Source organism: Eufriesea mexicana, unplaced genomic scaffold (genome assembly GCF_001483705.2).
Source record: "Eufriesea mexicana isolate 0111107269 unplaced genomic scaffold, ASM148370v2 scaffold2888, whole genome shotgun sequence".
In the NCBI taxonomy this organism is placed as follows: domain Eukaryota; kingdom Metazoa; phylum Arthropoda; class Insecta; order Hymenoptera; family Apidae; genus Eufriesea; species Eufriesea mexicana.
Genome location: NW_016910972.1, coordinates 21,627 through 44,883, shown reverse-complemented (window position 1 = coordinate 44,883; position 23,257 = coordinate 21,627). Strand labels below are relative to the sequence as shown.

Below are 23,257 nucleotides of genomic sequence, written 5' to 3'. Positions count from 1 at the left end.
TATTTGTAAATATACATGTATGTTATCAGCTAATAATTTAATTAAAACTTTACACACAGATATAATTTTTTGTAAAGTAAGTAGATTTAGAAATGCTATGTGTAAAATTATACATGTTATGTATAAACCATAAAATAACTCGTTTATAATAGATAATATTGATTTTTTCTTCTTTTCTTAAATTACTGTACATTTCTAATATGAAAAATGTGTATGAAAATAATACTTTTAAATCATTCGACATAATTTTCTTTTTTTATACAGTATGCGTGAATTATCTCCGAATATGCAAATATCTAAAAAAAAAAAAATATGTAGATAATGCGGAACGTTTCAGACAAAAATTACAGGGTATTTATGGTGACATATGATGTTGATATTTATTTAACTTTGTAATGACTTTGGAAAGTTTTGTAAAGGTCATACGTTCATTTTTTTATGGGAACCTACATTTTTTATTACATATTTTTGTAGCTGATATCAAAATCTTTAGAAAGTACCTCCTAGACATATATTTTGCATATGTCGTTTTTGAAGTAGGACACCTTAAATTTATCGACCATAAATACTGTTTTGAAAGAAACTTCATATTAACTACAAGAATATGTAATTAAAAAATGTGGGTTTCGATTTAAAAAATTCTGCATGATCTTTATAGGGTTATCCAAAGTTACTATATGGTCAAGCAAGTATTGGCAGCACATATAACTATTACTACCTCACAACATTTGCCTGAAACATTTTGCTGAATTATATGTATTTTTCGAGTTTTGTGTGCTCTGAGATAACTCACACACACTTTATATTTTTCTTTATGTACTATACAATTTTTTTATGTTGTTCATAATTTGAATTATGTAAAATGCACTCCTTGTGCGTTAAATGCATGTAAAAGTCTGAAAATTTCAATGTAAAATTAATCTTACAATCAACCATATTTATTAAAATAATAGGTAAAAGATTTGCTTACCTGATAAAATCATCTATATCCATAGTTCTTGCACGTTTATTTTCAGCATCTGTTTTTTGTAAAATATCAATTACCAATTTCTTTATATTAAATCCCTCTTCGACGACCTGGATATTATAAACAAATCATTTTTTAAACATTTAGACTAATTTTCTTATGATATTTCTAACATTTATAGTTACCTTATTATTCAAACTACAATGAAGTTTATAATTTTTTTCCAACATTGTTAAAACTGTAGTTTGCTTAAATGCCGCTGAGAGTGTTTTATTTTTTCTAACAAATGCAATTCGTGTTAAACCATCCCATTCTTGATAATTAATTGGAGGTGGAGGATTACGTGGTTCTATTCTAACTACATTTGATTCCACTTTTGGTGGTGGTCTAAAATTATTTTTTCCTACTTTCATAAGCAGGTCTACACGTGCTAATAACTGAGTATTTATGCTTAGACGACAATATAATTTATCTCCTGGCTTTGCAACCAACCGTTCAGCAAATTCTCTTTGAAACATAAGTACAGCACACCTGTAGAAAACAATGTGCTAATAAAGTCCATTTCTCCTTACGTTCCCTGCATGTTAAAAATTGGCATAATATCTTCAGAATTAATAACTTTACATCTCTTTGATAATTACATTATGTCCATAAAATTTTTTATAAACCTCAAATATAGATAAGTAAACCTTTAAATAAAATAAATTTACCTGAACAATGGTCTGTGTAAAAGTAATTTAAATACTAAAGGTGATGATATTTTATATGGTATATTAGCAACGCATAAGTCAAAGAATGGTAAGTCTGTTTTCAGAATATCACCTATCATAATTTGCAATTTTGCCTGGTAAGGTGTACCTTGTACACGTTTTTGTAATTCAGCTACCATTCGAGTATCTAATTCACATGCTATTACTTTTTTACTTTTATCCAATAATTTTACTGTCATATTACCAGTTCCTGGACCTATTTCTAATACAACATCTGTAGGTCTAACTGCTGCTTTTTCCACCATACTTTGAATAATGAGGGGATTTTTTAAAATATGCTGTCCAATATCCGTATTAAATAAAATTCCTAAAAAAGTTTTGCATTATTAGTAAATAAAATTTAGATGAAAAGAATAATTATTTATTGTGCATGTCATACCTTGTTTTGCAATTTCTTTATGAATATGAGTTGTTTTTTGTATACGTACTTTCGGCATTTTATTTGCAATATATTTAAAACTATATATAAAATACTATAAAAAATAATTGCATAACAATCATCACATGTCAATAATGAACATTAAATGATGAAAACTATATTCTTAAATTAAATAGATTGTAACATGAAAGGATTAATTCGTTCCTGTACTAACGTTTTCAGCTCCCTCTATTGTAGTATAACTAAATTAGAATTCAGTATACTTCGATTGTCGAATGTTTCTTATTAATTTTCCTTATTATATATTTTATTATTTGATCCTTACGAAATAATAATGGATTTATCTCATAAGTGTACATATTGATTAATTAATGGTTATAAGAGTGCAATTCTTCATAGACTAGTAATACTGTGAACAAACTCAGTGAGAAGCGTTTACCTATCTTGTACATTACCATGGACGTACATCTGTCATTTTGATAATTATATAGTTAAGGTTATAAGCATCGGGTTATTGTAATATTATTTAAGCTTTATGAAGCATGTCTGTTTGAGAAAACTTAAAAATAATTGTTAGTAAATGCATATAATCATTGATTTTCTTATTTTATGAAACATTTATCTTAATGATATGACTTAAGTTTAAGCTTAACGGATACATTATCATTTTTCAGAATGAAAATTTTGCGATGCGAAAGCTTAATCTTGAGATCTTAAATTGGTGACGTTATGGAGCTGAAAGTATGGGTAGAAGGAATACAACGTATTGTATGTGGTGTTACAGAAACCACTACATGTCAGGTTGTCAATGTTTATTTAAATATTACGCTTATACTAGATAATATAACATCCATAAATTTAAGTTTAAAGATTTTATGATTTATTTATTTAATAAAACTATAATTAGTGTAATAAAATTTAACTTTTAGGATGTAGTATATGCTCTTGCTCATGCAACAGGACAAACAGGTAGATTTACCTTAGTCGAAAGATGGAGAACTAATGAACGTCTCTTAGCTCCATATGAAAATCCTCTAAAGGTATTAATGCAATTGATTTTTAAGTAAATAATGTCCATGGTATTAATATAATAATTAAATCTTTTTCAATAAGATTCTAATGAAATGGGGAGAATATTCTTCAGAAGTTCAGTTGATATTAAGACGTTCGACTCCAGAAAATAATAAGGCCTCTAGCTCATTAGGGACACGTATAAACCATGGTACACGATCAAATGGCATGATGAGCTCTACTTCAGATCATATTACAACTAATAGCGGACAGGATGATGCTAAAAATATAACTTCAAATTCAGAATTTGATGATTTACAAGGATGTCTTGATAGAAATCGTGACATTAGAAAATCATTAACATTTGGTGGATTACATGGAAGTGTTATGGAGAACAATACAGAAGTAAATTGTGTTTAAATTATATTGTACATTTTCAGTATTATTTTTGTAAAATAATTTGATATTTTATTTGTCTATTTTAGATTCAAATGGAAAATGTTGCCATAGTCCAGCCTACATTGCATTTAAAAAATAAGGAATTGAATATAAGGAAAAACATACAAAAACCAACTCAGTCTCCTACTCGTGCTAGTAGCAGTGAGAGTAACACACATTTATCACAAAAGAAAGTGCGTGAAGTTCCTCCATATCGGGATCCTCCAGGTCCAGCTTCGCCACCTTTAAGAACTTTACCTCCATATAGAGATCCTCCACCACCTAATTTAAACAGTCCTGGAAGATCACAGTTTCAATCTAGTACAAATATTGGAAGTCCTCATGTTCATAAAGAAGATCAGCCATCTTCTAGTAATTCTGGCAAACTAAAGAGAAATCTTATTCAGGTTCTACAAATAAGATATATTTTAGATATAAAATATATACACATATGTAGATGAATACAAATATAATAGTATGTGTAACACTATATTAATGATCTTAATCTTTTTGATATGTTTAGGAATTTCAAGAAACAAAAGGACAAACTCAACCTGTAAACCAGTTATCTGGTCAAGCTCAAAATATGGTTACTGTTGCTTACACTCAACGCTATGTTGAACTTATTAGACTAGTCAATAAGCAACGTGATACTATTAATGCACAGCAAGCAGATCTGACTAAAGTATGGGAGTATAAATTTATATAGCTATATACAGAGAGCCCCAGCAACGGTAGTACAATCGGGAAAGGGATGATTCTACACGCAGAAACAAATCGAAAAAAAAAAGAATAAAAGTTTTTGATTCGAAGTTTCGTTTTCGAGAAAATTTACTTTGAATATTGACCGAGTACGCGTGTACTTAACTTTGGCTAAGGCTGATATACAAGCAGTATACCAGCGCATTTAGTGAATATTTAAAGTCGATTTTCTTGAAAACGAAACTTCGAATCAAAAAATTTTATTCTTTTTTTTTTTATTTATTTCCGCGTCTAGAATTATCCCTTTCCCGGATATACTATCGTTGCTGGGACCACCTATTTAATTTAATAACAAACTCTTATAATGCATATTACATTATTTGTTTTCAGTTTGATGCTGAAATATTATACTGGGAAACTAAAAATAGAGAGCAAATGCATCAGATGGATTACATCTCTCAAGAAGTAAATCGTATGGAAACAACAGGACGTCTTATCGAAGAACAGGTATGCTGCAGATATAAATTCTCTAACTATATGTAATTCAGTATGTGTCTAATGTCCATGATTTTAATAATATTTATTGATTTTACAGTTAAAGGAATTAGCACATGTGGAAGAAGAAAGTGAAATAGTTAGACAACAAGAAAAGACATTAAAATCAGAAATTACTTTACTCAGATCAAAACTTGCAAATTGTGAAACGGAATTACTTCAGTGTAAAAATAAAATCAGGTAAAAAAATATAAGCGTATATGCTTTTAATATAATACGATATTAGATAATTCTTTTTACATTTCAGATTAGTTATGGAAGAACTTGCTATAGAACAACATAATATAAGTCGTGAAACAGACGAAAGACAAATAATGGAACGTAAAATCATTACCGAAGTCGAACATCTTCAAAATGAGGTAGAACAAGCTAAACGTTCTGCTGAGTTAGCTTCACAATGTGCAGAAACATTAAAACTCGAAGTAGTAAGTTTAGAGTCAGCGATTGTTGAGAAAAAGTTACAAGTAGAACGATTAGTAGCAGATATGAAAGAAGCTAATTTACAAAGTCTTGCTGTTGCTTGTCAAGATGAACAAGTTAAATCATTATTTGAAGGTATTTATGAATTTGAATCAAAATATAGTTGAAAATGTTAATTAATTTATCAATTGTTTTACAAATATTTATTACATAGGTGCCCATAAACCTGGAAGTACACGTAAAATGATAGGTTCACCGAGGCAATTAGAAACTGCGGTACCTACAAGCAAAAACCCACATGGTGTTTGGGTATAAATATATATTATTCGATATACTTTGAAACATCGAACATAACAATTTTTATTTTTACTATAGTAAGCAATTAAACATTTCATGTAGGATTATACGTGCAATGTGCACATCTAGTAGGAACAACATAAGTGATATTTTACTTTCATATTGTTCATGTAAACATTTCTTAATTATTTTATTTACTGGCCATATAATTTGCAGTAAGTTTAGCTATAAGTTTAATTGATAGTTTTAATAAATAGCGTTAATTATTTGTATATATCCAGAACAAAAAAAATATTGGACAATACATTTATCCAAAGTATTGCAATTATAGATCATGCAACCCACTTGCATGATATAATTTAAGAAAATGTACTTACAAATTGTTACAAATTTCATGGAATTATTACTTGAGATAAGATTATATATTTTCTATAATCAAAATGATTCTGTGAATTAAGAGCATTTATATAATGGTGCATTTGAACTATTGATGTAGCACACATATATTGTGTAACTTGTACATATCGTTAAAAGCATGTGATAATGAAGTCTGAAATATTCTACCCTATCTTCTGTTGAAGCATTCTAGTAAACGTTAACTGTATTTCTAAATATTTAACAATTTTTCCCTCCAAATTTCATTCCAAAATTGAGTTCCTTGAATTTTATCAAGCAAACTCGACTAAAAGTGTACTTTATTTTACATGACAGTTTTCGTTGTTTTATATGTTTATTGTTAGTATATATTGTTAAAATAATATCTTTACACTGCCATTATTAATAATGATCTTTTAAGTATAATATTATGAATAAGTTTATTTCGTGTGTAATTTCATTTTTATAAAAGGTACATACTCTTATAGTATGTAATCATTTTATTGTCAATTTTGATTTGTTTTTTACAATGTGTCTACCAAAGTGTGTTAATTTTTTATTAAAAATAAACATATATTGTATAATAAAATATACAAATAAAAGTTAAAATAAAATGGTTTATTTACAATCTCAATATAATAAAATGAAAATAAATACCAGTCATAGTATAAAAATAGTTCTTACGTAATTGCCTACAGTTTGGCGCGCTTTTAATTTCGTTAACTTCTGACAACAGTAAATACTGGTACAGTTAATCTTTACTTTATAACTGTGCATATATATAAAGTTAAGTATAAAAAAATTATTATTGAATAATATAAATATTTGAAATATGTTGTCATATAATATTTAATAATGATAATAATAATTTATCGAATTATAAATTAACGGGAATTCAAATAACACTCATTTTGTATATCCTTTAAGCAAATATGAGTCTCTGGGTAGACAAATATCGTCCAACAACGCTTGGCAAATTGGATTATCATAAAGAACAAGCAGAATATTTAAAAAACATGGTAATGTCATCTTGTACAACATACGTACATTTACAAAATAGGTTATATCATTATATAAAATAAGCTATTATTTGTTTTATATGTTATACGATTAGATATAAAAAATTTTATATTTTTATTTATATACCAAGTACTATTATTTTAGGTACAAAAAGGAGATTTTCCACATCTATTAGTTTATGGACCGTCAGGAGCAGGAAAAAAAACTCGTATAATGTGTATCATAAAAGAATTGTATGGAAATGGAATTGAGAGATTAAGGATGGAAACTATGACATTTGAGGTAATTTATATTGTTACAAATTTATTTAAATTTGATGATAATAAATTTATGATATCAGACACTATCTAAGAAAAAATTGGAGATAACAACAATAAGCAGTAACTATCACATTGAAGTAAATCCAAGTGATGTTGGGATATATGATAGAACTGTAGTAATGGATTTGGTGAAAACAACAGCTCAAACTCATCAAATAGATCCAAGTGGACAAAGAGAATTTAAAGGTTCATTTTTAAACTTTAATTAACAATTGATCATTATCTAACTTTATATATTCTTAAGAATAATAACATTTTATTAGTGGTATTATTAACTAATGTGGATCAGCTTACAAAAGATGCACAACATGCTCTTCGAAGAACTATGGAAAAATATGTTGCTACATGTAGACTAATACTGTGTGCAAACTCAACATCACGCGTTTTACCAGCTATTAGATCACGATGTTTAGGAATCAGAGTTCCAGCACCAGCAGTATCAGATATAAAAGACATTTTGCATTCAATTTGTAAACGTGAAGGTTTAACTTTACCAGATGAATTGGCTGTAAGGTTAGCAGAAACTAGTGGTAGAAATCTTAGACGAGCAATATTAATGCTTGAAGCTTGTAAAGTTGAATCGTAAGTATACCCATATATAACTTTATATATATCTAAATAAAATAGTATAGCACATTATTGGCTTTTTGTTTTTAGATATCCATTTACTGCAGATCAAAATATTACAGAACCAGATTGGCAAGTGTATATTCGTAATACAGCAAATATGATGGTCAGTGAACAGAGTCCAAAAAAGCTTCTTGCAATAAGAAACAGACTTTATGAATTATTGACCCATGCTATACCATGTGATTTGATATTTAAAGGTCTTTTACAAGAATGTATAAAAAATTGTGATCTTCAGTTAAAAATTGAAATTGCAACAATTGCAGCTGAATATGAACATAGAATGCATAGGGGGACAAAACCAATTTTTCATTTAGAAGCATTTGTTGCTCGATTTATGGCAATTTATAAAAAGTTTATTGATTCATCTCTTGAAGGTTTTGTGTAATATATTTATTTGCATATTTGCATGTATTAAATTATAATTATTCAAACATAATTTTTAAATAAATTTTGATATTATTAAATTAGTTTATATTTACTATTACAAATTAATTACAAGTAATATCTAAATTCAATTATGTTATAAATTTAATACAATTTGCAAAGTACAAGATGCAACATATTTGTTTAATAGTACAATTAATTTTCAATACAAATTATATCACAACATGATGATACAATTATCTAAACTTACATAGCAGCAAGAGCAATAGCAGAAATTGCTGATAATGCAGCTACTACATAACCAGTACTATAGACTTCCTTAATTGTAAGAAATAATCCAATATCCCAAGCCTACAAATTTTCATAATAAAAAAAAGTTTGATTAAAAATATACAATTATTTTTATTATTAAGCATATGCAAATATGTAGGCAATAATTATCAGTTATATTACCAAGTGACGCAATCCATTAAATGTATGATAAGTGGCAGGTAAAGCAAGCAAAGATTTTCCCAAGAAAAGAACAGGTGCTGACAAACCTAATTCTGTGATTACTTCTATGAGACAAGGAATACCTCCTGGGATAAATAATGTTCCTATAATTATAAAGACTTATTTATTTACAGATTTTTACCTTTCCTTTTAGTCTCTGAAGATAAAAAATAATTTTACCTAAACCAAGCAACACAGCATATCCTGATAATATCATGCCTGTTGTACGATGAGTAATTGAAAGAAATGCTGTTAACTGAATTTGGTAAATAGTTAAATGTGGTGACATAGGTCTTTTCAAGCGTATATTTTTCTCATCATGAGATTCGCAAATTGTACTTCCCATGAACAAAGGTTTCGAAATTGCAACATTTCGTTGACTAAAAATATTATTTTAACAATTTAATTAACAAAAAGATGTAAATGACATTTAAATATAGCGAAGGTTACATTATATAATATGTTACCTGCAAGTATATAAATTTCGGAAAGTATGAAGGCAACTGTTTCGTCGATAAAACAACCTAAACAACATCAATTTTTTAATATTAGTATTATTAAATACAATAAAATACAATAAAAAATGAAGTAACGATTTGATACCTCATATAACACAGCGCCATGTTTTTGTGATTATATTTGTAGTCTAAAATATATATATTATAGATGTGTTATGCATATAAATTATGTTTATATAGTATTCATTTTTATTAATTTTCTTAGACAAAATTATATAATCTGAATTACTTACTACGATACAAATTTTTTAAATTATTTCGTATTGGAAACATAATTTTGACATAATTTTTATATTTTTATTAAATTATCTTCATAAAAAGAAAATAGAAAAATAAAAAAGGAATTTACGGTTTACATTCACTGCAATAATTGAAAATATTTTTCAAAATTATCTTGACTTGAAAATAGGACTTTAATTATAATAAATCATATACACAGTAAAGCCATCTTATAGTTTATAACCATCTTCTAATATCATTGTTCATGGCGAGTTCTTGTTCATATGTTCCTCTTTGTGTAAGAATTCGTTTATACATTTTGATTTCGAATTAAAGTACAATTTATTATAAATTATTAATTTTTAATTCGACGTAACAATATATAAATATCACTGTAATAAATAATATTAAAAAATAAAATGAATGAATTTAAATTACCTAAACTTACTCCGGGAGCATCCGCTTTCGCTGCATGCTGTGCAACAGCCGGCATGGCTGGTTTTGGTATTTGGAGTTCTATGTATACAGGTTTGTATTCCATATTTTACTAAACATTAACTAAGTGGAAAACTATTTAAAATAATAGATTTTAAACCAAAAGTTGTTTTTGAGTGTTTGTAATTATATGATTGCCTTTTTTTAGTGGACGCTGGTCATAGAGCAATAATATTTTCCCGTTTAGGAGGAATTCAACAAGATATTTTTGCTGAAGGTCTTCATTTCCGTATTCCATGGGTACATTGGCCAATTATATATGATATTAGAAGTAGGCCTAGAAAATTATCTTCACCTACAGGATCCAAAGATTTACAAATGGTTAATATTTCACTTCGTGTGCTCTCTCGTCCTGATGCGAACCAGTTACCCTTAATGTATCGTCACTTAGGTCTTGATTATGATGAAAAGGTACAATAAAATTTTATTAAAGTAGTTTGTATTGAAATCTTAAGAAAATTATTGTTGAAATGTGATTATATTTTAGGTACTACCAAGCATTTGTAATGAAGTATTGAAATCAGTGGTTGCAAAATTTAATGCATCTCAGCTAATTACACAAAGACAACAGGTGTCAAATTTAGTAAGACAAGAATTAACTGAACGTGCTAAAGATTTCAACATTGTCTTAGATGATGTATCAATAACTGAATTAAGCTTTGGTAAAGAATATACTGCTGCTGTAGAATCTAAACAAGTTGCTCAACAAGAGGCACAAAGAGCAGCATTTTTTGTAGAAAAAGCAAAACAGGAGAAACAACAAAAAATTGTTCAAGCAGAAGGTGAAGCAGAAGCTGCCAAAATGATATCCTTTGAGAAGCAGTATAAATAATTATATTGCTGTAATTTTTTTGTTACAAAGATAATTTTATATATATTTATTATTTTTTCAAAATATCCTTAACTCCAATGCACCTTGGCTTAGCTCTTAGTCAAAATCCAGGTTATCTAAAATTACGAAAAATTCGTGCAGCTCAAAATATTTCTCGCACGGTAATTAACAAAAATTTAATATTTTAAATAAATTATCACGTAGTTAAGTAATAAATTTAATTCCAATTTTAGATTGCAAATTCTCCAAATCGTCTATATCTTAGTGGTAATGGTTTGATGCTAAATATTCAAGATCCATCATTTGATGATTCATCAGATAAACTAAAAAGTAAGAAATAAAGGCAATACAAGATTTTTTCATACTTATTATACGGTGTAACAATCTTCAACATGATATATATGTAGATATAAAAACAAAATTGTTAACAAGTATCATTAGATAATTGTAGATATAAAAATATTGCTGCACCTATTCTTGTTATTGTTTTTATATCCTGTGGTAAGGTGATGCTCGCTCGCAAATCTCGAGCTCCTGTTTTTTCAGGTAATAGAAGGATGAGCTGGGAAAAGTGGAATGATTCTAAGCAAAGCATTCTGAAAAAGTTAAATTCTGAGCAACAAATAATGGAAACTAATGAAAAATCATTAGTTGAAACATCTGTACCAGAATCTTCAGAAGAACAAATATCTATCGTATTGAATTCTGCAGATAATGGAGCAAAAATGATTGTTTTTTGAATTCAAATTTTAAATTTCATGGTTTGAAAGAGATTTAGCGATGCGAGCTCATCTTTTTTAATGTATTCCTCACTTAAATCATATTACAGCTATAGAATAAGTAAAATTTCTTTTATGTTACACAATAGAATTGATAAATATATTTTAATAATTATTGAATAAGTTATCATTGCAAATTATTAATATAGGTAAATAAAGTTTAATGTACACTTTATCCTTTTATCCTTCTTTTATTCTTAATGTACAAATTAAAAATGATTTATACTAATCATATAATCATTTATAATAACAATTCTGTGATGTAAATATTTTGATTGCTGTTTTAGTTTGATTTTCTAGTTAAGTAGATAAACTAAAAGAACGAATGAAAGTTTCTTCAAATGAACTATATTTTAAAATTAGCATGTGATGTACGTCTTTATTTTTGTTCAATAGAAAATTAGTAAAAGAAATAGTAAATAATTTCGGAACGCAGTTATTAATTGTACATTGAACTTCCGGCAAATTTTTATAAGTAAATTATAACTGATGTACATAACCTCTATTTATATGCGATAAGAAGATTAGTGTCGACAGTCACATGCAATTTGTAAGTTTGAACGAACTAAAGGTGTGTATTTTTAAAGTAAACAAACTAGTTATCCTTTATTTTCATTATTTCGTGTTTATTAATACAAAACCACTTTTCCGATATGCATTCTTTTTTTATATAATAAACTTCTATTTCGTTAAACTAAGATTCTGTTCTATCATTTTTGTAGATGAAAGAAGATAAATCTATAAATTCAACAAAAGGGAGGTAAGATAAACTATAGTTTTTAAAAAACTATTATTAGAAAATTCTGATTAAACAATTTCTTTTATTTTAAGTGACGAGCTCTCTAAAAAGGTTCTCAAAAAGCAACGGAAAGAAGCAGAAAAAGCAATAAAGAAAGCTGAACGTAAAGCTCAAATTGTAAGAAATGTTTATATATTTTAATAAGAGATAGTTCCATATAATATAAAATATAATTTTTAACAAAATATTTTTCAATAATATATATAGCAAGCTCAACAAGATACAACTGATGAAAAGGATATTTCATTTGGAAATTATGGAGAAACCGGATTAATACAGAGTAAAGAAAAATATACAGAAAGAAAATTTACTGATATTAAAAATTTGAATCCCAACTTAGAAAATCAGAATGTATGGTTAAGAGGACGTTTACATACTAGTCGTGCTACAGGTATATTATATAAAAATAGAGTAATGTTTAACAATTAATGTTATACATTTAATATTCATATTTTGAAACAAAATGTTTGTTTTGTAGGTAAACAATGTTTTATTGTTTTAAGACAGCAATCTCACACAATACAAGGTTTAGCTGCAGTTAACGAACAAGTTAGCAAACAAATGATTAAATTCATATCTAAGTGAGTAATAAAAATGTGTGAATAAATTAATGTTACTTTGCATTACATAAAATTAATACAATTGTAGTATTACCAAAGAATCTATTGTGGATATAGAAGCAGTTGTAAAATGTGTTCCTTCTAAAATTGAGTCATGTACTCAAAAAGATGTAGAAGTTCACATTGAAAAAATTTTTGTAGTAAGTGTTGCTAAATCACAATTACCCTTACAAATTGAGGATGCTTCAAGACCTGTAACCGAAGCTGATGACAATGCTTTAAATATAAAAGTCAATCAAGATACTAGATTAGATAACAGAGTCCTAGATCTAAGGACTCCAGCCAATCAAGCTATATATAAGATAGAAGCAGCCATTTGTAAATTATTTAGAGATATTCTTACAAATAAAGTAAGTTGCTAGTAAAGTATAAAATATATGACAGAAGTAAATTTCAAAAAATTGTAATTAATGTATAGAATTTTATTTATAGATTTTTGTTTATAGGGATTTGTTGAAATTCACACACCAAAAATTATATCTGCAGCGAGTGAAGGTGGTGCAAATGTCTTTACAGTATCATATTTTAAAGGAAATGCTTACTTAGCACAATCGCCGCAGCTTTATAAACAAATGGCAATAGCGGCTGATTTTGATAAAGTTTTTACTGTAGGAGCAGGTGATTATTAATTTAAAAAATGTACTTATTTTATTTTTCTAAAAACATATTATATATGATAATTGTTTAGTTTTTAGAGCTGAAGACTCTAATACGCATAGACATTTAACGGAATTCGTCGGTCTTGATTTAGAAATGGCATTTAAATATCATTATCATGAAGTAGTTGATGTTATTGGACAATTATTTGTAGAAATGTTCAAGGGTCTTCATGACAAGTTAGTGAAGCTTACAAATATATGTAAAAGGTTCTTTGTATATAAAATTAATACTGTAACATTTAATTTTAGTTATGCTGCCGAAATCGAGATTGTACGTCAGCAATATAATGTAGAACCTTTTAAGTTCTTAAATCCACCTTTAAAATTACAATATAAAGATGCTATTGAGTTATTGGCAGAACTTGGTGTAACTTTAGGTGAAGAGGATGATTTGTCTACTCCGGATGAAAAATTGTTGGGTAAACTTGTTAAAGCAAAAGTAAGTTTTTTTTAATGATACTGTTTGCAGATATAAATCTTTTTGTCGATCATTTTTTATTTTTAGTATGATACAGACTTTTACATATTGGATAAGTATCCATTGGCAGTACGACCGTTTTATACTATGCCAGATCCAAATAATTCTGTAAGTTTAGATAAATTATTGTAATACTGTTCCAAGTACATGTTACATTTATTTCAGAAAATATCAAATTCTTATGATATGTTTATGCGTGGTGAGGAAATTATTTCCGGTGCACAACGTATTCATGATCCCGAACTTCTTACAGAACGTGCAAAATATCATGGAATTGGTAGATATGTAATAGATTTTGATGTATTTGAAAATATAATGTAATATAATTTTGTTTTAAATTGTAGATATAGAAAAGATAAGATCGTATATTGATGCATTTAAGTATGGTTGCCCTCCTCATGCTGGTGGTGGGATTGGAATGGAGAGAGTTGTTATGTTATATCTTGGCTTGGATAATATTAGAAAAGTTTCAATGTTCCCTCGAGATCCTAAGCGTATTACACCGTAAAATTGTAATTTTTAAATAATTTGTGCAGTTACACATATAACTAATATACTTATTAAATTTTTAATTGCTTTATTATTGAAAAAAATTAATAAATAAATATTTAAAATACGCTTTTAATTAGTCAAAAAAGTGTTTATAACCACTTATAAGTATTCATACATGAAACATAAATTATAATAGAAAAAAAAAATTATTTAGAAACTTTTAGAATCAGTTAATATGTTCCATTCTTTTCCGGTAGGAACTGAACCAAGTCTTATTATATTTTCTTAGATCTATGGTAATCCACCTTTTGAGGCATTTGATATGAACTTTAATACTAGATGAATTTATTATTTAACACAATTTATTCTTTAATTTACTAATTATCTTCTTGATATTATTAAAATTAGATAATGCAATATATGCAGTTAGAAATTAATAAAGATTAAATTACATTATTTATGTGTATTATTAAAAAATAATTAATAAGAATACGAAAATCCCATCAAAGTATTTGCAAAGAATTAGACATTATTTTAAGTAGAACGCCATTCGATGACATTCTTGGAAGGTGGACGGACGTAATTTTTGTAATTGGCTCTGATTTATTACTATAGTTTTTATACGTAATATGTAAGTAAACTGCTTGTGCATAGATGTCGTTACATATCACATGGAATGTGAGTTATGTCAAAGAAGTATCTTTGACGCGAATAAATTTCTGAATTTCATATAAAAGAAGGTTAAATTTACAACTTATAATTTGAAGAAATAAATAATTTAAAGAAATAACTAATATTGTTGGGTTTAATAAAGTTAATAATAACGGTGTGTCTTTAAACTTTAAAAATGGCAACAAGTAAATCATTGATTATGAGCGGTTTCAAAGAAGACTGCGAACAATTAATTACTCGTTTTGAACGAGCAGATGATATTAGGTTTCAAACTTTTTGTGAGATTTGGAAGGATATGAAATTTTCATTGATTTTTACGTAAGTTAATCATTGTCAATATCTTTATTATAATATTTACTCTAAGAATATAAGATGGTGCAATTGTTCAAATAAATGATAACTTATTCATCTCATTGATCATTATTTATATGATTAATCATTCAAATTAATTGTTTAAAATCTATATTTACTTTTTTAATACTTTTAGTGGTCGTCCATCTTTTTTAGAATTGTTAGAATTTTGTGAAGAATCATTGAATATATGCAAACAATTCCTTCTTTTGCCTCCTCGTTTTAAAGAACGTATTGGAGGACTATATCTTTTATATGGAATATACTATAAAATGCCAATAGATCAGTTTAAAATTAGAGTTAAAGTAGATGATTGGCAAAGTATCATGGATCTTCATGCAGAAATAAAGGAAGGGGAACATTTGGATGCTAATTACATATTATGTAAATTAATTGCAAATAATGCATTTTCTTTCTGTATTTTTGATTCAGAGGTATATTTTGTGAAAACTCTTAAATATGAATAATGTTTTTGTATATGCTATATATGATTCTTTTTTTGTTTTTAGTTTGGTTTAGAAAAATATTATCGTGTGAAGAATACAAAGTGTTTTAATCCATATTCTGTGTTGCCAACATTAAAAGATTTAACTGATAAACATCAAATATTATCAAAAATTAGTGAAATTAGTAAAGCTTACGAAGAAAAGAAACAAGCATTAAAGTTAGAAAATGAATCAGGTACTAGTTTAAAATTCTTCAATTCAAGTATAGCTGAAGACATTATTAATAATATTCAAGAATTCGAAGAACAGAGAAGAAATCAACATATAAAAAGTATGTTCAGTTCTAAAAAAGCCTGTAGTTCTTCAGTTTCCAAAGAGACACAAAAAAAGTCTGAATTGTATGTAAATTTGTATTAATAATACATTCATTGTATGTTTCTTACATTTTAATATTTTGTATTCTAACATTTTAGAAAACGTACTTACAAACGTAAATCATTGATTGATGATGGTTTTCAAATAGAGTCAAGTGAATCTGAAGAAGATGAAATATTAGAATTTGATTCTAGTTCTGATTAATTAAAAAATTTTGATTGATAGTCAAACTAAAAAAGAAGGAACATATCTTTTACCTGTAAGTATATTATCTTATAGGAGTATAGAATAAACACTATATGCATGCTTATAATTTATATAAAAATTATAATAAATAGATTTTTTTTAAATTGTTTTTTATTGGGAAATGTACAAAATAAGTATAAGAAACAAATTAGTGAATCAATCATTCTAAATTTAAAGAAAACTTTTTGTAGAATACATTGTACTCCATCTTATTATAGCTGTGTTTTGCACAGACTTTAAGCAAAGATAATTCAATTAAATGACTAAACATCTTTCAAATAGAATGAAATTTCTGAACTTAAAAACTGAGTTAAATGAATTATAGATTTCACAAATAAGTTACTTTATCAGAAACTAGTTTTCAAAGATGTAACTTTTCATTTTTATCTAGTTTTATGTATAATTACGGCATTAAAATTAAATCTATATACTGAATATAAGTGTTATTATTGCCGTCAATAAACATTTATAAAGCTTGCAGCAATAAGTTCATACCAAATTTTTTTTAATAAACTTTCAGTTGATTGTTATCGTCGAAACCAGCACTATGGCCCGCATTTCGTACAATAAAACTAGTTCCATCATAATGCATACGTCGTTCACCACGGCGCACAAAAAGATGAGACGTTTGACCAAGAGATGCGGTACAATGTAAAAATGGCGTTGTTAATGAAGCTGTACCATTACTAGGTGATGTTCGTAATTGATATTTGTTACTATTTCGTGCAATCCTAATAAAAGGAAAATTCATATTCTTATTGATTGATATGACTGTATAATTCTTTTTATGATTAGTATTGTTAATAAATTACCTGACAAGACCATCAGACGTTTGCGAAACTCTAACATTATTAATAATCCAGTTTTCTACACCTTCGTTAGTTAACCAATATTGAGCAGTACTTAAAGCTGCTGTAGCTTCTTGTAAACATGCTGGACCATGTCGGGAACGTGAATAAAATACACTTAGAGAAAAGTCCTAAAAGTTAAACATTTTTTTTTTAATACAATGATTTTTTATTTATGAGCAAAATGTTATTCATACCTGACTCATATCTGAAAATGAATCTGTAGTTGTTCTTGTACCTGCTGTGTCAACTAAGTAAACCAGAGCACATTGCTCTGAAGTGAAGCTCACTCCTTTATACCACATTTTTGCATACCTGATGGAGGATAATATTTGTTAATAATATTTTAATGATGTTATAGATACCACTAACTTGTTATTGCCATGGGCATCATGGGCCAGGATTTCAACTCGTGATCCATACTGATATATTCTTCCATTTGGATGGAGTAATGCAGCAGCTGCTCCAGATCCACTCAACGATAATACAATATTATTCTACGCTGACAATAAATGCAATACAGATAATAATCACGTAAGTATTAAAAATTATTTTCCATTTATGATACTGTGCGCTCATGTTATTATGTTGTTTTTATATAGACGTTTTAATCGCGACAGTAAGTTTTCTTTGGAACAGAAATTTTGTTATGAAATAGAAAAATAAAATTGTTATAAAATAGAAAAGAAGAAGGTACCTTAAAATTAATTACTCTAACTGCACGATCGATCGTCATGTCAACCCGAATTCTGTTGTGAAGTCTTAATGAAATTGTACCATGCGGTGTAGTTACAATAACAGCTTCGGTGTCATGTTCCCTCCAGTTTTCTGCGTAAATACATGTTTCTTCGTAGTGTGGTGCAATAGTTTTAGAATTTCGTGGTTGCCGCCAAAGTGCTGTTGAATTAGAAAATGCTGTTGCACTAGCTAATCCTCCCCATTGTTCTGACGGCGGTGCTTCGAAATACTTGGGAAATTCACTGTATCGCTAAAGAATATGAATGAATTTTACTTTTAACTGTAAAAATCGATAATCATATTAATTATTAAGTAAAGTACTTGGAAATTAGTTTCATCTGTTTGTGCGTGATAACTGTGCGTTGTATAAAGAGATCTCAGACGCATTGGCGCCGTCGAGGTAGTTTGATTTTGAATTATTGATATAGAACATGGTTGTTGATTCACTGCCTGTGATCCAGTTTGGACATTACACTTTTGGATCTCCTTTCTATGTGTGTGTGTGTGTGTGTTTTCTAACGTTTTAATGGTTTTTAGAAATGATATCTATAAATTTTATAGTATTTTTTAAAAAGGAAAGATCAGCAGTGGTAATACTTAATCAAGAAATAATTGAAGAATGAAAATTAAAAAATAATAGGTAAGAAATTTAAAAAGAAACCTTGGAATTGGCTGTAGCGTTTTTTTGCTTCTTGCGACGAGATTTCCGGGGTTTCGACACCGCCGTTCGACTACTCTCGTTTATACGATCCACGGCTGAAGCGTTTTTAGTATCTACAGATTCAGGTCTTTTCAATAAAACTACGTTTTCGGCGTTTTTAATGTTTTTTAACTCCACGGAAATACTTGCATACGTAACTTTAATCTCAGAGGTTTCTAATCAACGATAAGGAATTTTTGGATCGCGTTGAGGGAAATCAATAGTTGTAGATACCTATAAAAACTTGTACACGGAGTAACGATTGAAAGATATTTAGGTAAAATAAGTGAATACTTTGATTAATTATGTCGTTGCCTTGACAATAAGAAATGACAAAAGATTAATACTAGAAAGATTTCTCCAAAATGGAAATTAATAAAATTTTTCTATTTAAAATAAAATGATTTATTTAACGTTTATCATATTTTTACATTAACGTATTTTTCTTTCTTTTATATATCTCAGTATAATAATTATAATAAAAAAAATTTCAAGCTTGAAATATTGCGATTAGCATTTATTTCGAAATAAATATTCCAAAATAAATTATTTGGATGCAATTTTTTCATATCCGTTACCTTCTTTTTTATTTATAACAATATTTCAAACTTAAAGAAATATTTGTAATGCTTAATTAATATGTACAATATTCGTATTATTTTATATTTTTTCTTTCTGTTCTGAATATTAACATTTTGAATAATCGCTTTTAATATTCCGAAAATTCTAATAGTCGTCTATTAGAACCTTATAACTAACTCTTTATAGTTAAAATCAGTGTAGATGACTATTGCGAACTAAGGATTATATAAATATCTATTATGCATTATCATTATTCATTAAAAACGTAATTACGGTTTATTATTCCTGTTTTAATACATTCTAATATATTCGGTAATAATGTTTTTTTTTAAGCATGATTAAAATTTTTCTCGTTATGGGTTAAAATATTTCTTTCTATTATACTCGATACTGTTTAACTGTTATAATGTCGCTATTACCTTCGTATCTCATTAAAAACAGGTCAATACCGGTTCCGAGTATTCAATTTTCTTCTTTCTTTTTGCGCGATTAAGATTTTAACATTACTTAACAAGGACGAATTCATATATTTCAAAAATTACAGTCTGCTTTTACAATCGATATAATCTCTACAATGAATTAGTAACATTCTAATATTTTAAATCTGTTCTAATTTCGCAACATTCACTTTCAAGGATAATAGCGCAATTATAATATAGCCTCGTTAGTACATGTTTTCTATAAAATATATAATTCGATAGTCAATTTAGCATAACAGTATAATAATAATAACCATTACAAATTGATGTATTTATTGTGAGTAAATGGATTAATTTATAACAATATTTATTTAACAGTTTAATAACACAATATAAATTATAATCAAATCACATAAAATAGATTCGCTTCTTACTGCGATATAATCTATACACGACCCTTTCTCACAACGTCTATTTCTGATGACTGTCATTCATGCACTAATTTTTTTTCACGACTCTCAGTCATACTCGTCACACACATACATTCTTCCACACAAACATTCTTACACTTATACCAAACATACTATGCAACCACCACCACATTTATTGCATAACAACGTAATCGCTGCTTCTTTTATACTTCCTTCAAACGAATATATTATTCGTAGTACATTCAAACAAGATTAAAAATACGCTGACTAAACATCATTAAATTAAACTAGTGAAGACGGCGCTTTCAATTTACAATTTAAACAAAATTTTAAACTCGAACAAATCATTTTAAAATGCTTTTAACATGTTACTAATTTATCTTCTATTTTTTAGGTTTCACTAAGTGCAAGCGATATGTAAAATATGAAAAATACGTACGAGGTAATCATATATTATTCAGTACGTTATGTAGTATTCATATGAATGAAACAAATGTTAGACACTTGGATATACAACATACACTTATTGTGAGTAACATTATGTTGTATAATACTGTCCTTTATATGGTGGGGAAGTTGGATTTACCTGCTGACACTTCTGAAGGTCCCAGTACGCGTTCGTTCTGCCCGTAGGAACTTGTGGAAGTTCAGTCGTACATAAAAAATCCCGATAAAATTTTATTTAATAATTTTTAATAATGACTGTTTTTAAACTTTTGTTTTTGTTTGGTGTCATATGCTTAACTTCGGGTAATTTTTTTTTTATAATTTTACAAATCATATTTAGTTTCTATATATCGTGTACCAGATTCTAAATGTGTATTCATTTTTTGAAACAACAAAACATAAAAAAAATATATCGGTATTTCTGTATTTGTGACTATTTGTAATATTCGAGTGTTCAGTTTCAAAATATCCTTGAAATTATGATTTAAAATATATTCTTTTCTTCTAGAATTGCCTACACCAGTTGAAAACGGTAGTATAAGTAATGATAAAATTGATAAAGAAATCGGAAAAGATACTCTTCGTTTATTAACAGTGGTAAATATAATAAAATCGAATATAAAACATATTAAAGACACTTTTTGATAATGCTATTTTCTTTCTTTTATGTATGAAATGTTACACATGCATATTTAAGTTTACAATCGTATTTGCATCTGGATCAATGTTATCATATGACCTATAGACGAGATATAAAATCTCTAACAATAAATTTTTAGGTACTGAGGCATGGAGACAGAGCACCACAAGATACTTATCCAAATGACCCTTATCTCAATAATTCAATGGAGCCGTATGGTTGGGGTCAATTGACAAATGTAATATTTTATACGATTTTTGTTACTATATTAACATTTTTATTATCAATATAAATAATTCTATGTAGGAAGGAAGAAGAAATCAGTATAATCAAGGTCTTTTCCTGCGAAAACGGTATGATAATTTTTTAGGTCCAACATACAGTCCTGATATATTTTATTTACAATGCACCGCAGTCGATCGTACAAAAATGTCTGCTATGTTAGAAGCTGCAGCTTTATGGAAACCAACTGAAGAACAGTCTTTCAAACCTGATTTAGCTTGGCAACCTGTTACCTTATTTTATCAACCGCGTTCGGAAGATACGGTACATATTTTATTTTACACTGAAGAATATGAATATCATATTCGTAGTAATTAATAATGAAATTTTCTATGCCTATAGCTAATGTTAATATGGGATACATGTCCACAATATGTTAAATTAAGATACGCAATTATGAATTCGTCAGAAGTTCAACAAATTCAAAACGATAACAAACGACTTTACGAAGAATTAACTAATTTAACAGGTATGGTGATTTTAACTCCGAGTGACGTCGGTTCCATTTATGGAACATTAACGGCAGAGGTTTGTATTAATTTAAGAAAAAAATAATGAAAATTATGACATAGAAATTTTATAAAGTTTATTTTAGAAACACATGAATTTAATTCTTCCTAACTGGACTAAAGAATATTATCCTGATAAACTACTACCGCTTACATTATACGATCTTAAACTTAATGTTTATGATAATCATCTTAGAAGACTCAAAGGTGGACCTTTTCTTAAAAAAATTATTACCGATATGTTAGCGAAGAAAGATAATACCTTAAGTGAAACAAGGAAAATGTTTATGTATGTCGGTCATGATAGTACTATGGTAACTTTAATGGATGTCATGCATGTATGGAACAATCAAATGCCACATTATAATGTAATGATAATGATTGAATTGCATGAAAATAATGACGAATGGAATGTTCAGGTAAAGAATATTGTAAAATAACTAAAATGTTCTATTATCTTTTAAATTTCTATTATCTTCATATACTATTTTTCTTAGATATTATTAAGAAATACCACTAAACAGGAACCATATCCTTTAACTATTCCTGGATGTACAACAGCATGTCCTCTTGAAAAGTTTGTACAGATATTAAAACCAATGATCCCAGATAATTGGGAAGAAGAATGTAAAGTTGACGGAGAATATATACCTCCACCTGCTCCTCTTCCTTGATTATAACTGTTTAATGAAATTACAAAATGTAGTACAAAAAGTACGATAAAAAAAGTATTACATAAGTCTTAATTATTAACAATAAATAATTTTAATGAAGAAGATAAATAATTTGAAATAAAAATATGTATATTTTTAAAGATACCTAAAATTGCAATAAATATGAAATAAACTGGAACTATCGAAGTAATAATTAATATATTTATTTTTAATTTTTAAAATATAGTCTCATAATTTAGAATTAAT

General features: G+C 27.5%; 9 protein-coding genes across 11 annotated transcripts; 6 read left to right on the top strand and 3 right to left on the bottom strand.

Moving 5' to 3' along the window:
• Positions 1–441: 441 nt before the first annotated feature.
• LOC108550650 (probable dimethyladenosine transferase) lies at positions 442–2,174 on the bottom strand. Its single transcript, XM_017904430.1, has 5 exons — positions 2,117–2,174; positions 1,678–2,044; positions 1,153–1,498; positions 971–1,077; positions 442–896 (listed from the first exon to the last, which is right to left on the bottom strand). The coding sequence occupies exons 1-5, from the start codon at positions 2,172–2,174 to the stop codon at positions 854–856; spliced, it is 921 nt and encodes a 306-aa protein (XP_017759919.1). The 3' UTR covers positions 442–853.
• A 438-nt stretch (positions 2,175–2,612) lies between these two features.
• Positions 2,613–5,729, top strand: RASSF8 (ras association domain-containing protein 8). The gene is made up of 10 exons (XM_017904397.1): positions 2,613–2,688; positions 2,791–2,917; positions 3,046–3,156; positions 3,230–3,532; positions 3,613–3,972; positions 4,089–4,250; positions 4,658–4,774; positions 4,863–5,002; positions 5,070–5,377; positions 5,457–5,729. The coding sequence occupies exons 2-10, from the start codon at positions 2,846–2,848 to the stop codon at positions 5,555–5,557; spliced, it is 1,674 nt and encodes a 557-aa protein (XP_017759886.1). The 5' UTR covers positions 2,613–2,688; positions 2,791–2,845; the 3' UTR covers positions 5,558–5,729.
• A 903-nt stretch (positions 5,730–6,632) lies between these two features.
• RfC38 (replication factor C subunit RfC38) lies at positions 6,633–8,269 on the top strand. Of its 2 annotated transcripts, XM_017904402.1 has the most exons (6): positions 6,633–6,700; positions 6,842–6,933; positions 7,079–7,216; positions 7,275–7,440; positions 7,518–7,836; positions 7,912–8,269. In XM_017904402.1, the coding sequence occupies exons 2-6, from the start codon at positions 6,847–6,849 to the stop codon at positions 8,267–8,269; spliced, it is 1,068 nt and encodes a 355-aa protein (XP_017759891.1). In that variant the 5' UTR covers positions 6,633–6,700; positions 6,842–6,846. The 2 variants fall into 2 exon arrangements, with proteins under 2 accessions (XP_017759891.1, XP_017759892.1); XM_017904403.1 differs by lacking the exon at positions 6,633–6,700 and having other exon boundaries at positions 6,809–6,933.
• Positions 8,270–8,415: 146 nt separating this feature from the next.
• LOC108550633 (succinate dehydrogenase cytochrome b560 subunit, mitochondrial) lies at positions 8,416–9,429 on the bottom strand. Its single transcript, XM_017904404.1, has 5 exons — positions 9,364–9,429; positions 9,228–9,284; positions 8,941–9,140; positions 8,722–8,864; positions 8,416–8,619 (listed from the first exon to the last, which is right to left on the bottom strand). Exons 1-5 carry the CDS (start codon positions 9,381–9,383, stop codon positions 8,515–8,517), a joined length of 525 nt encoding a protein of 174 aa, XP_017759893.1. The 5' UTR covers positions 9,384–9,429; the 3' UTR covers positions 8,416–8,514.
• Positions 9,430–9,879: 450 nt separating this feature from the next.
• Positions 9,880–11,328, top strand: Phb2 (prohibitin 2). The gene is made up of 5 exons (XM_017904383.1): positions 9,880–10,025; positions 10,141–10,403; positions 10,480–10,797; positions 10,908–10,985; positions 11,058–11,328. Exons 1-5 carry the CDS (start codon positions 9,917–9,919, stop codon positions 11,163–11,165), a joined length of 876 nt encoding a protein of 291 aa, XP_017759872.1. The 5' UTR covers positions 9,880–9,916; the 3' UTR covers positions 11,166–11,328.
• A 780-nt stretch (positions 11,329–12,108) lies between these two features.
• On the top strand, positions 12,109–14,667 carry AspRS (aspartyl-tRNA synthetase). 2 transcript variants are annotated; one of them, XM_017904394.1, is made up of 12 exons: positions 12,109–12,153; positions 12,326–12,363; positions 12,435–12,519; positions 12,610–12,793; positions 12,881–12,983; positions 13,051–13,372; positions 13,469–13,640; positions 13,711–13,858; positions 13,931–14,120; positions 14,187–14,267; positions 14,325–14,436; positions 14,504–14,667. In XM_017904394.1, exons 1-12 carry the CDS (start codon positions 12,145–12,147, stop codon positions 14,665–14,667), a joined length of 1,608 nt encoding a protein of 535 aa, XP_017759883.1. In that variant the 5' UTR covers positions 12,109–12,144. The 2 variants fall into 2 exon arrangements, with proteins under 2 accessions (XP_017759883.1, XP_017759881.1); XM_017904392.1 differs by having other exon boundaries at positions 12,122–12,174.
• An 831-nt stretch (positions 14,668–15,498) lies between these two features.
• Positions 15,499–17,340, top strand: Pbp45 (proximal sequence element A Pbp45). Its single transcript, XM_017904374.1, has 5 exons — positions 15,499–15,641; positions 15,811–16,108; positions 16,184–16,518; positions 16,594–16,754; positions 17,262–17,340. Exons 1-4 carry the CDS (start codon positions 15,499–15,501, stop codon positions 16,697–16,699), a joined length of 882 nt encoding a protein of 293 aa, XP_017759863.1. The 3' UTR covers positions 16,700–16,754; positions 17,262–17,340.
• On the bottom strand, positions 17,247–20,998 carry fest (wurstfest). The gene is made up of 7 exons (XM_017904357.1): positions 20,981–20,998; positions 18,649–18,777; positions 18,287–18,577; positions 17,962–18,086; positions 17,787–17,904; positions 17,554–17,720; positions 17,247–17,472 (listed from the first exon to the last, which is right to left on the bottom strand). The coding sequence occupies exons 1-7, from the start codon at positions 20,996–20,998 to the stop codon at positions 17,247–17,249; spliced, it is 1,074 nt and encodes a 357-aa protein (XP_017759846.1).
• Positions 20,999–21,002: 4 nt separating this feature from the next.
• On the top strand, positions 21,003–23,011 carry LOC108550607 (prostatic acid phosphatase). The gene is made up of 7 exons (XM_017904373.1): positions 21,003–21,209; positions 21,415–21,503; positions 21,686–21,784; positions 21,853–22,092; positions 22,171–22,356; positions 22,424–22,756; positions 22,835–23,011. Exons 1-7 carry the CDS (start codon positions 21,158–21,160, stop codon positions 23,009–23,011), a joined length of 1,176 nt encoding a protein of 391 aa, XP_017759862.1. The 5' UTR covers positions 21,003–21,157.
• The last annotated feature ends 246 nt before the right edge of the window (positions 23,012–23,257 follow it).

Excerpts from the sequence above, each read along its gene's own strand:
- LOC108550650 (XM_017904430.1), bottom strand. The coding sequence starts at position 2,174 with ATGCCGAAAGTACGTATACAAAAAACAACTCATATTCATAAAGAAATT. Across the intron at positions 2,045-2,116 it reads TAAAGAAATTGCAAAACAAG|GAATTTTATTTAATACGGAT; the intron begins GTATGACATGCA and ends AAACTTTTTTAG. Across the intron at positions 1,078-1,152 it reads ATTGTAGTTTGAATAATAAG|GTCGTCGAAGAGGGATTTAA; the intron begins GTAACTATAAAT and ends TATAATATCCAG.
- RASSF8 (XM_017904397.1), top strand. The coding sequence starts at position 2,846 with ATGGAGCTGAAAGTATGGGTAGAAGGAATACAACGTATTGTATGTGGT. Across the intron at positions 4,775-4,862 it reads GACGTCTTATCGAAGAACAG|TTAAAGGAATTAGCACATGT; the intron begins GTATGCTGCAGA and ends TTGATTTTACAG. Across the intron at positions 5,003-5,069 it reads CAGTGTAAAAATAAAATCAG|ATTAGTTATGGAAGAACTTG; the intron begins GTAAAAAAATAT and ends TTTACATTTCAG.
- RfC38 (XM_017904402.1), top strand. The coding sequence starts at position 6,847 with ATGAGTCTCTGGGTAGACAAATATCGTCCAACAACGCTTGGCAAATTG. Across the intron at positions 7,217-7,274 it reads TGGAAACTATGACATTTGAG|ACACTATCTAAGAAAAAATT; the intron begins GTAATTTATATT and ends TTATGATATCAG. Across the intron at positions 7,837-7,911 it reads GAAGCTTGTAAAGTTGAATC|ATATCCATTTACTGCAGATC; the intron begins GTAAGTATACCC and ends TTTTGTTTTTAG.
- LOC108550633 (XM_017904404.1), bottom strand. The coding sequence starts at position 9,383 with ATGGCGCTGTGTTATATGAG. Across the intron at positions 9,285-9,363 it reads ATGGCGCTGTGTTATATGAG|GTTGTTTTATCGACGAAACA; the intron begins GTATCAAATCGT and ends GATGTTGTTTAG. Across the intron at positions 9,141-9,227 it reads CGAAATTTATATACTTGCAG|TCAACGAAATGTTGCAATTT; the intron begins GTAACATATTAT and ends TAATATTTTTAG.
- Phb2 (XM_017904383.1), top strand. The coding sequence starts at position 9,917 with ATGAATGAATTTAAATTACCTAAACTTACTCCGGGAGCATCCGCTTTC. Across the intron at positions 10,026-10,140 it reads TTGGAGTTCTATGTATACAG|TGGACGCTGGTCATAGAGCA; the intron begins GTTTGTATTCCA and ends GCCTTTTTTTAG. Across the intron at positions 10,404-10,479 it reads GTCTTGATTATGATGAAAAG|GTACTACCAAGCATTTGTAA; the intron begins GTACAATAAAAT and ends ATTATATTTTAG.
- AspRS (XM_017904392.1), top strand. The coding sequence starts at position 12,145 with ATGCAATTTGTAAGTTTGAACGAACTAAAG. Across the intron at positions 14,121-14,186 it reads GTAAACTTGTTAAAGCAAAA|TATGATACAGACTTTTACAT; the intron begins GTAAGTTTTTTT and ends TTTTATTTTTAG. Across the intron at positions 14,268-14,324 it reads TGCCAGATCCAAATAATTCT|AAAATATCAAATTCTTATGA; the intron begins GTAAGTTTAGAT and ends CATTTATTTCAG.
- Pbp45 (XM_017904374.1), top strand. The coding sequence starts at position 15,499 with ATGGCAACAAGTAAATCATTGATTATGAGCGGTTTCAAAGAAGACTGC. Across the intron at positions 15,642-15,810 it reads AAATTTTCATTGATTTTTAC|TGGTCGTCCATCTTTTTTAG; the intron begins GTAAGTTAATCA and ends TAATACTTTTAG. Across the intron at positions 16,519-16,593 it reads ACACAAAAAAAGTCTGAATT|AAAACGTACTTACAAACGTA; the intron begins GTATGTAAATTT and ends CTAACATTTTAG.
- fest (XM_017904357.1), bottom strand. Across the intron at positions 17,905-17,961 it reads GATGCCCATGGCAATAACAA|GTATGCAAAAATGTGGTATA; the intron begins GTTAGTGGTATC and ends ATCCTCCATCAG. Across the intron at positions 17,473-17,553 it reads ACGTCTGATGGTCTTGTCAG|GATTGCACGAAATAGTAACA; the intron begins GTAATTTATTAA and ends TCCTTTTATTAG.
- LOC108550607 (XM_017904373.1), top strand. The coding sequence starts at position 21,158 with ATGACTGTTTTTAAACTTTTGTTTTTGTTTGGTGTCATATGCTTAACT. Across the intron at positions 22,093-22,170 it reads AACCGCGTTCGGAAGATACG|CTAATGTTAATATGGGATAC; the intron begins GTACATATTTTA and ends CTATGCCTATAG. Across the intron at positions 22,357-22,423 it reads ATGGAACATTAACGGCAGAG|AAACACATGAATTTAATTCT; the intron begins GTTTGTATTAAT and ends AGTTTATTTTAG.